General features: G+C 34.1%; 2 protein-coding genes and 1 pseudogene across 4 annotated transcripts; 1 reads left to right on the forward strand and 2 right to left on the reverse strand.

Annotated features, from left to right (window-relative positions):
- The first annotated feature begins 1,546 nt into the window (after positions 1–1,546).
- Positions 1,547–2,277, forward strand: LOC149059335 (uncharacterized; annotated as a pseudogene). Its single transcript, XR_016190963.1, has 2 exons — positions 1,547–2,151; positions 2,209–2,277. The product of XR_016190963.1 is annotated as an uncharacterized LOC149059335 (transcript).
- A 2,378-nt stretch (positions 2,278–4,655) lies between these two features.
- Positions 4,656–8,620, reverse strand: LOC149059336 (uncharacterized). The gene is made up of 2 exons (XM_089227160.1): positions 5,651–8,620; positions 4,656–5,593 (listed from the first exon to the last, which is right to left on the reverse strand). The coding sequence occupies exons 1-2, from the start codon at positions 5,739–5,741 to the stop codon at positions 4,884–4,886; spliced, it is 801 nt and encodes a 266-aa protein (XP_089083286.1). The 5' UTR covers positions 5,742–8,620; the 3' UTR covers positions 4,656–4,883.
- A 75-nt stretch (positions 8,621–8,695) lies between these two features.
- LOC149059337 (uncharacterized) lies at positions 8,696–10,551 on the reverse strand. 2 transcript variants are annotated; one of them, XM_089227109.1, is made up of 5 exons: positions 10,443–10,551; positions 10,077–10,387; positions 9,884–10,016; positions 9,645–9,820; positions 9,479–9,574 (listed from the first exon to the last, which is right to left on the reverse strand). In XM_089227109.1, the coding sequence occupies exons 1-4, from the start codon at positions 10,522–10,524 to the stop codon at positions 9,789–9,791; spliced, it is 558 nt and encodes a 185-aa protein (XP_089083235.1). In that variant the 5' UTR covers positions 10,525–10,551; the 3' UTR covers positions 9,479–9,574; positions 9,645–9,788. The 2 variants fall into 2 exon arrangements, with proteins under 2 accessions (XP_089083228.1, XP_089083235.1); XM_089227102.1 differs by lacking the exons at positions 9,884–10,016; positions 10,077–10,387; positions 10,443–10,551 and adding exons at positions 8,696–8,892; positions 8,949–9,423.
- Between the last annotated feature and the right edge of the window lie 351 nt (positions 10,552–10,902).

Consider the following 10,902-nt stretch of genomic DNA (forward strand, 5'->3'; position numbering starts at 1 on the left):
CCTTAAAACCGATTTTAATGTTGATAAATCAGCGAAACTTGAAGAAGTAGTTTCAATAACAAAAGGAATTCATGCCGAATTAATCACAAGCCATATACCGAAAAACAAACAGAGTTTCATACATCAGATAAAATTACTCTCAACTGAACAGCTGGCAATCAAATGGATGGAAAAGCTGAATAACTCTATAAATGTATGAAAATTTATTTAAATATTTCGATAGTTAAAATTTTTTTGTTACGCCTGCACCGAAAGTTTGGTTTTCGACAACGGTTGAAGCGTTCGAAAGCGTCCTTTTTCCGTCCAGCGGGCGGTAAAGTGGAAATCCCCAAAGTGCCGGGCGGAAAAGAGGAAATCCCCAAAAGTGCCGGGCGGAAAAGAGGAAATCCCCAAAAGTGCCGGGCGGAAAAGAAGAAATCCCCAAAAGTGCCGACCGCCGGGCGCGTATCCCCTGCACAACCAGAAATTAAAATGTATACCTACCACGGTTCTTACAAAACATAAACTTTTGGTTACATCTTAAATGTATAGTATAACCTCCTTGCATGACGCATAAACATTTAAACATATTTAATTTGCACTGTTCCTAGATAAGTGCGTCGAACGATGCGTTAGTAAATGTCTTCCATGAAATTGTTTTTGTAGAATAGTCTATAATTGTTGCATAGATCCCTGCATAACCTTTTCCATGAACGCAGGGGCGTGACAAAAAATAGTATGTGTGTCTCGCGCGGGAAGGCCATTTCAGTCTTGTGCGAATATAATATTATAATATAATATAATATAATATAATATAATATAATATCTTCGCACACGACGCCCGCGACTGAAATGGCTCACTTCCCGCCCTTGCCACACAATATACTATTGTATCATGATTACTTATTTTTATTACAGAATAAAACGGAAGCTTTTAACGTTGACATATTGCCACCAAGATACTCAATTTTGTCACCGTCGATTATACATGACGAAAACGATTTATCACAGTCACGGGTAATTTAAAAATTAAAAAAAAATATTTTTCTCGAGTTAACCGTTATTTTATTTTTAGGGTGCTGACGAGGAAAGGGGGTTTCGAGAATACTTTTCAACACGTTCGAGTTTACCAACGAGGGCACCAATTCGGAAAATCAAACCTATGGTAATACACACATTATTTACTTGATAAACGGATATTGATAAATTTTTATTACAGGCTGTTGACGAGAACGATGGTCCGACTTACTTTAACAGATTTTCACCATCCCCACCATCTTTGTTTGACTAAACAGACGGCAAGTCTCAATCAACTCAGAGGAATACGAAATTAATTTTATAATTAATAATATCTTATTAATGATGATAATAAATATTCTTTATATCATAACATGTGTTTTATTCATTTCGTTATACATATCCCCTATCCCCACCATATATGATAGAGTAGGGATTAATCCCCGCTCCACAGGGCAGCACTGCATAAAACGTGTGACACGAGCATAGAACAAGTCAGTCGTTATCCGCTCTTCGAGTTATTAACAATTTGTGCGTATAATCAATCATAATGGTTAGTAAACTTATCGACTGTTCAACTTTTTTCGTAGATGACAATATTTTTATAAATATAGGGTTAGATCCTGATTTTATGTTTAATTGTATCATATGTATTTCAAGTAACTCTCAGTGCGTGAAATTAGTGTGGGATTATATGAATCTCTAAATGTAGTTCTTAAAAACGCCAATTTTTTGCTGCCATCACACTTACTGTTAGAGGAGTTTAAATTGATGTCAATAGAACCATACAACGGATGCAACATACTGTCAATCAAATGTTTGCTTCAAGACCAGAATGTGCAGTTGACAAAAGGGAATGTTGCAAGGATCTTACAGTTAAGTGGTGCCATTGAAGAAGTTATTCAGATGAAAACAATGTACACACGGCCCACTGCATTGGATCAGGCATGTAAGATTTCAATGTTTCTCGGAAAGGAAATGTCGTTATCTAAAGATACAGCCATAACCGATGTTGAAGATTATTTGAACCGCATTGAAGTTAGGAAACTGAAAGAATGTATTCCAGTCGCAGGTACTGGCTTAATAGCAGATTTGAAAATCAAAGCACTCAAACAATTAGCAAGAGGCTGGTTATCTTATTCGGCAAAAATTGAGGTAATACAAACATATTTTTGCATATTATTTTATACTAAACAAAAACTTTTTTTTTAGCCTGAAGTCAGCAGACCTAAGACAAGAGCATTCGTAGCACGTGAAAGGAAAATAGCAAGCGTAGATTGAGTTTTGGAAAATAATTAATTATGTAATATTTTATTGTGACTTTGGTACATTAATAAAAAAAAAAAAAATGTAATATTTTATACTTACATTTTTATTGTGACTTTGGTCGATGATAATAAAAAACAACGTGATATTTAAAAAAAGTATTTTTATTTACAAACTATTTACAATTTCCTTACATCACCATTAAAAGGGTTATAAGTTATAATTTGATCGTGTAAAATGAGACAATAAGCTGCAGTCTTCGCTGGAATGGCTTTGCCTGTTTCGAACTCGATGCGTAAATCAACAGTCGACCGATTTTACGTTGTCGTTTTGTCGTGATAAATCTACGACTATGATTGGTACGTATTGTTCAAAAATGGTTTTTGACAGTAGAGGCTCACTATATTCTCTATCGTAGTATGATTTTTGGAAATCTGTATATGCTTTATATAAAATGGCCGTAACGTTGTTTGTGAAATCTGAACGGAAATCTTCGTATCGATACACTTCAGAATTTAGATGTATTTTAAGGTTTTTCAGGTAACAGTGATGGAATCGTCCAGACGATTAAATAAATTATTTTTCGATCTGTTTGAAAGCCAATTAATGCAAATCTGGGTTTCTCGAGCAAACTGCTCGATTTAACCGTCCATGAATGAGAAGTGTTCTGAGGGAGAACCGGATATTCGCACAAGTCCAATTTCTGAACGCACACGAAAGTTGTTTACGAGAGTCTAATACTTTTAATAGTTTTATTTTTTTCTTTGTCACTCACCCTGATAACCGGCATCTTCCAAATAATTTTACTCAGCTCAATCACTACTTTTTTGAGTTTTTCTTTATTGTCATTCGCAGTGGTCTCGGAAACGTACAACGCATCAGAGTCCGTAGACGATCTGTTTAAAATGATTTGTTGGTTGCAGTTGAGTAGTATTTTTTTATAATCTTCACAAAATCCAAACAAGTGTTTGAGCGGGATACAACCAGCAAATTTGTTATTTAACGTGAAATTTTTATTTTCACTGGCATTCATTTCTACGTCCCAAGCAGCATTTTTTAGATTGTTCAATTCATTCGGTGTGTGTGAGCAAAACCCTTTAAGACTCGATGATATTCCAGGAGATTTTAATTTTTGTATTTCAACACCGTTAATTTCATACCGGATTCAGAAAACAAAAACGCCAAACCATTATTTGTAAAATTAATTTCGTTCGCATATGATGCAATATCTGCCGGTATATTTAATTTACCTTCAATATAGAGATAGCTCTCGCAGGGGAGAGTGTAAGCGGTCCATATTTTGAATGGATATTCTAATTTCGTCGTTATTGGATAAAGCTGTTGAAGAATAGGGGAGGAAAGAGTGGTACTGCATTTGAGTTATTTTGCATTCATCTTCATATCCGCCGGCCACGTCCAAATACATGTCATCCATGATTATAGAACTTTTAAAGACCGTAGAAATGATAGATTGTTCTTTGTTAGTTTCTTTACAATCGGCGTACGTCTCGACGTATTAATCTTGTTAGTAGAACTGTAGCGACTCTTGATAGCATTTCTTTTATATAGCTGTTGAACTAAATTGCCATTTTAATGTTTAATTTGTATACGAACTGTGATTGGCTCCCATCTTAAATTGATCAAATTATTATCTTGATCTCTTAGTACTATATTCACTTTACTTATAGACGAAGAATTAAGCCGGTAGAAAACTAGATGTTTTGGGACTTCTATGATTTTATGTCCAGGCGGTGAAGAAGGGAAAAACTCGTGTATAGTCTGGCTCGGTATACCATTACTGAATGAACCAGAAATTAGATTGCAATCTATTTTTATACAGTTAACTTTCATTATGTTGACTATCCGTTCAGATTCGTGTAGTGTCTTGGCAGAATAAACTTTATTCTCAAACCCTAATATTTTCGATATATTATGTTCAATAGTGAAATCAACATCATGACTACACGTCATTGAGCATTTCAATGTGCTACCATCGGCCTTGAGTTGAAACAAAGTAACATGATTCGGTAATAGTTTTTGAATCATCGACTCAAGTTAATTATTTCGTACGATCCCGTAGGTATAGTCACAGTCACACATTTTCCGAGTGAATCGTGAAAACCTATTGTATTGCAATCCGGTTCTACGTTTGGTATAGAATTATGTGTTTGCAGGCTTAAAAGACACAGCTGAGAAGTATTTTGTACTTCTAACGCGGGGAAAATATCACAAGACATTTCGCTGGAATTACCGTTTAATGTTATCGTGTACATGATAAAAATTTCAAACACAAATGACCACAATTATATGTGTTATATCGTTGATGCCTAGTGTAATTATATTGTATTTTACATCCGCTGAGGTACGATTGTAGTTCAGTGGTGGTGGTAGATTTCCAAAACTGTCGTAATATTCTACTTGTTTTCCGATTTTCTTATACGCTACCCAATGAGTTCCGGTACTTTTTTCAACGTCCAAATTGATTACAGCCGATTCTTTATGCTTAGGACGTTTAGGTAACCTATCTCTGAAAAACACTCCGATGAAATGAGGTATTTTCATTATGTGCGCGTGTTTTATAATTTCATAATCGTACAAAGCTCTTTTGGGTAACGTAGTAATTAGTTTTTTTTCCTTTTTACGGTTTTCTTCACAGATTTATGGACTCCCTTTCTTTTATACGAACTACCTCCTTGTGAAGAGAGATATAGTCCTTTACCTTTCTCGATCTTATACGAGCCACCTTTATTAGGGGCGAGGTATAAACCTCTGCCCAAATGTGTAGGTTCATTTCTATTGAATTCGATAACGGTCTTTACGACGTTAGCAATACCCCCCGTCAGCGCTCCGAGTGCGGATAAACCGGCAAAAATTGGTATCAGTGGTAACATTCCTCCAGTTTTCGGTAAAGGTATAACACGAGATACCCGAGCTTTCTTGCTGTTTTTAAGAAATATTTTTTTAGCTGCCACAAAACATTTTTTTGTTAATTTCATCATGTTTTTTTCTTTCATATTTTTTTTTAATACATTTTTAGCTGCCTTGACTGCTGCGTTGAATCCACATCCAGCACCCATTTTTCGTTTTGCCTTCATGCCAGTAGTGACCAACCACGCTGCTGCCTTTTCTTTTAAATTAGAGTCTTTTGACTTGAATCTATTCCAAGCCTGGTTTTCTAATATATAATCTGCTTTTTGACGATCAGTCAAAGAGTTGCTGTGATCATAAGCGATATCGTGTTCTTTACACAACGAGTCTAGGGGGTTGATACCTTTATCGCCGCGATCTAATCGTTTTTTCAATTTTGTACCTGGGCCGCAGTACTGATAACCTAAAATTATGAGTTGATTATATTGAATGTTATGTGTGTTGTATGGTTTATAATTACCCGGTAAATGAAGTTCAAATGGTAATTTGTTTATAAGAGTGTTCACGATACCTCCGCCTTTATTCTTGTTGTTTCTTCGAACGGGTGACATCGTGTAATGATTAGATTACAGAGATTACACAAGTATTTATAATGAAGTTTGTAGATCAAGAAATAAAACTCACAGTGGAAAATGTCGACCCGCCTACGAGTCTCCAATCGAGGCATGGGAAGCTTTTACCGAATACTTGTCGTGCTTTAGTAGTCGGGCCTTCCGGATGCGGCAAGACAAATTTGATTTATGCTTTATTGACTAACATCAATGGTATACGTTTTCACAACGTTTATATATACTCGAAAACACTCGATCAACCTAAATATAAAATGCTTTGTGAAATTTTAAAAGATGTAGAGGGCGTTCAGTTATTCACATTTCACGAAAACGGCGAGGTTATCCCACCAGAAAAAGCATTACCAGATTCTGTTTTTATATTTGACGATATTTTATGTGAAAATCAAAATATCGTACGTTCTTACTACACGCGTTGTAGACACAACAATATCGACGTGTTCTATCTAGCACAATCAACTTATTCGAGATAATAGCAACATGATTATATTATTCAAGCAAGACGAGACTAATTTAAAACACGTTTATATGGAACACTGTTCGGGTGATATGAACTATTCTGAATTTAAAGAGTTTTGTACTTTGTGTTGGAGTAGGGGGAGATTTAATTTCGTCGTGATAAGTAAAGACTGTGAACGTGACAACGGACGGTATCGACACGGTTTCGACACATTTGTCGTTGTATAAAACAATGTAGTTCATTCTCAACCATGGAAGACAGAAGTGCAGTGTTGAACGAATTAGTTATTGCCAAGAAAAACATTAAACGTAAATTTGAAGCATTGAAAAGAGGTGAAGCTGATATTAAATCTTATGTAACGCAAACATTTAAATCAATAATCGAACCGTTGAACAAATTACAAAATTCCGAAGCCGGTAATAATGAAATTATAGCTGAAGGTACCCCATATATAGCATTCGATAGCCAGTCTGAATTTTTTCGTACATTAGAAGAAGAGGAAAAAGATAAAATATATGGTCCAAAAAAATATTCTAATGGAAAAAGCAAGTTAGGTCAAGAAGAAGTAAAATTCAAAAACAACGCAATAATTATCAAAGATACGTCTTATCAGCTAACGCCTGGACTTGTTGAGTTATTATGTTTCAGATATCCAATGCAATATACTGATAATGATTTAAATACATATAAAGAAATACTAATACAAACTTCAGCACATTTGACACAGGACGGTGCAAAAATTAAGAAAGGTGGTACAAAATATACACAAATTATTCGCAAGCTATTTCCATCGGGAATGGGTGTGAAATTACAAACACATAATTTAGTATATTGGAATGACCCAAATGAGCTGGTTGATAGGTTGCGACTTCTTTTAGGCTCTCAATCTGCTGGAAACACTGGGGTTTCAAACGAAATATTATCTATTTTTGAAGAACTGTACGAATCTGGTATAACAAGGAAAATACCAAATGTATAAACGCAACATAGCTATCGAACTTCACAGACCGGCTAGGAAAAATTATACGAGGCGAAGAGTAAATGTGTATGGAAAAAACGATTTGTGGCAGGCTGACTTGGTCGAGATGATTCCACTTTCAAAGAAAAACAAAGGATATAATTATATTCTCTGTGTGATTGATTGTTTTACGAAATTCGCCTGGGCCGTACCATTGAAAACAAAAACAGGGTGTGAAGTGACCAAAGCCATGTCTACAATACTTGTAGATAGGTCGCCCAAACTGTTGCAAGTAGATAATGGCAAAGAATTTTATAATTCAAAGTTTGACATGTTAATGACTAAGCATAATATAAAAAAGTATAGCACATATTCTACGACGAAAGCCTGTTTTGTCGAAAGGTTTAATCGAACTTTAAAAACAAACATGTATAGAGAGTTTACTGCTCTGGGTTCACATAAATGGATATCAATTTTACCCATGCTGATTGATAATTATAACAATACAAGACATAGAACGCACGGGATGACGCCGTTGCAGGCAGACGAAAATCCTTCACTAGTGACATTGAAGCAACGGGCAATCACCAATGGAAAAGTAAAATTTCGTGTTGGTGATAAAGTACGAATAAGCACTCACAAAGGAGTTTCACAAAAGGGTATTTACCCAACTGGTCAACAGAAATATTCACAATAGCGAAAATAAACAAAACAATACCACCAACTTATCACTTACGTGATTATAATGATGATCCAATAGCTGGTTGTTTTTATAACGAAGAGATATCTAAAACAAATTTTCCTAATTATTATTTAATCGAAAAAATTGTGCGTAAGAGGGGGAATCAGATATATGTCAAGTGGGTGGGGTTTGACGATTCTCACAATTCATGGATCAATAAGAATGATATTAAAAATTAGTTTCAGTGGTAGTTCAGAAGTGAATCTGTTCGGTACAACAAATTATTATAAAAACTAATTCATCTAAAAATATGTCGTCGGCTATCTTGGACGTCCAGTGCATTCTAGGAGTCAACAACAAGTACTTTATCAAAGAAATGTCAATAATAGATACTGAAACATAGTCCAACCAACACTGGATATTTAAACATACATCGTTAAAACAAGATGCAAAAATTCGAAGCGTAAACAGTTGGCTGAAGCGTTTATATCACGGTTTAACGTTGGAATATGGTGATGTAGAGTATGGAGAAATACAGAAAATATTTCAATCGTTAAAATTCGATAGAATTTACGTTAAGGGCTCTCAAAAACAACAGATTATCAACGAGTTTATGCCACATGCCACAGTATTCAACTTTGGAAATTTGGAATGTCCACGGCTTTGTCAATTGAACGGAGAAACACTACCATGCTGTATTTTTCATAAGGATTTCAATCCAAAACAATGTACATTGTATAAAGTATTTGCATTAAAAAAATGGTATGTTAATAATGTTTAAGATTATAACTTTTTTCTATCATGTATAAATTAAATGTATATTCAGTTTCAATCGATTTACATTATATACAGTTTATATATATATAGATTAAATTATTTTTTACATAATATACAGTTTTAATTGATTTACATATAGTTTACATTATATACAATTTTAAAAAATAAAAAGTATTTTTACTACAATTATATGCATAACATTTAATATCAAATCTCATCCATCCGTACTCCTAATTGTTCATCTGTTTCAGCCTCCCTATAAACATTTTTTAAATAAAATAACTATAAACAATATTTTTTATTATAACTTGCTTAATACGATAGTGACCATGGGCCAGTGTATGTACTTTATCCTCAAGTATAACTCTCTTGTCGTCAAAGCTTTTATACGTTAGTTTGCTTGATTTAATTGTTTTCAATTTATGTTTGAACGAGCGGATAGAGACATTATCTGTCTTTACCTTCAAGCTTTTATCACCAAACAGACATCGATAATGATCATTAAAGTTCATATGGTTCTTTACTACATGTCTTCGAATTCCTTTAGCCTTGATCTTCTCCTTTTCATTGATCTTATACGCGTAAGACTTTGCGCGCAGTGCACAAAACTCTGTCATAACCGCGCCCTTTGTCTCATCAGAAAACAGTCCAGGAATTTTTTTTCGTTCGGCAATATGGCATGGATGGTCTATCGGTAAATCCGAAGTATCCATCCGGTCAAGTAAGAAGGAATTATTCATTAAGTCTTCATAAAAATCATCGGTTTGAACATAGTATACCAGTGAATCTAAAATAACACAAATTAATATGCATGAACACGATATTACTTTAAAAATATTCACCTGTATCCGTATACATGAGCTCAATCTTATCACCATAATGTGCCTGCATTACGCTATAATCATAATCATACATTAAGGTCTTGGAAATTTCCAACACTGCAAAACCGGTTTAAAATTATACATATTAAAATATAGTTATTGATACTAAATTAAAAGTGTTTATTACCTATATAAATAGGCTTGCAAAATTCAATAATTTTATTCTCTAGCGAGACAGCGTTCAAGTTTTCGGAATACGTGGTGCAATATTTAAACGTCGATCGATTTATTAATTTCTGCAAACGGCGTTCACTAGACACAAGCTTTATATTTAAATGCTTACGTACGTTTCCATCGTTTTTCCTAGATGATAGCAAAAAGAAAATTAATAAAAATAGTTAGAATTAGAATTTTTTAATAAAATACCAAACAAAGAATTGTTCAAAAGTTTAAAGAAATCCTTCTCAAAACCATTCTTAGCGTTCTTTCTCATTTCAGTATTTAAAGCTATATACGTCTCAAGCCATGGCGATTGCTTGAATTGAACTACTCTATGCACCTGGAATATATAAAAGTTAAACGTTTATAATATAATATAAAATTGAAATACGCAGTTTACTTTTTCAACTATGAGACCATTGCTTAAGGCTTGCTGGAGATTACGATAGTGAACAATATAATTTTTTTTAGGTTCGAATGTGGCCATGAGTTTGCGAACTTTTGAACCTGGTGGTATGCTATTTTGCGGAAGAAATGGCAAGTCATTATGTTTATCGTGCAGTTCTTTTGGATAAACAATATCAACCTCGTACATCCGCCCTATGGGAGAATTCTCGGTCAAATCGTTTAATCCGTCGAGTGATGGTTTAACCCACTTGAAGTCGCCATAAGGCATGAATCTGCTCATTGCACAGCCATAAAGATTGTTACCTAAAGTTTAAAAAGTGTATTTAACTGAATAATTATTATTTATAAATAAACTTACAGTCCTGATAAACAAGCCATGATTTGGGGTCTGATGGGTTATAAACAGGTGTTTTTTCATTATTTGGTTTTGCATACCGCATGCTGGCTTGTGTAAGTCCACCTCGAATACCTATAAAAAACGTAATTATATTTTATGTATATAGAAATAACATAAGTCCAATATACTTATCTAAAGGCACTAGTGTAGGTTCTGCTATAGTCTATATTACCTACCAGTATAACTGATTTTACGTAATAATTTAAATTTAAATAAAATAATACTTTAGAATATTTTCATAGCATGTGCATCCGGGTTTGATGACTGAATAAAAGGCATATAAAATAGAGAAATCTACTTCTAACAGTGTGTCAAAACAGTCAAAACCAATGCAAACACAACTATCAATATGTCATTCTACTGAAAACTCAGGATTTAAGAAGAAATGTTCAAACAAATGGAATTTTTTGGAAGAATACAT

The sequence above is a fragment of the Diuraphis noxia genome, unplaced genomic scaffold (genome assembly GCF_037042655.1).
Source record: "Diuraphis noxia isolate RWA-SAM2 unplaced genomic scaffold, SU_Dnox_SAM2 contig0001, whole genome shotgun sequence".
NCBI lineage: Eukaryota > Metazoa > Arthropoda > Insecta > Hemiptera > Aphididae > Diuraphis > Diuraphis noxia.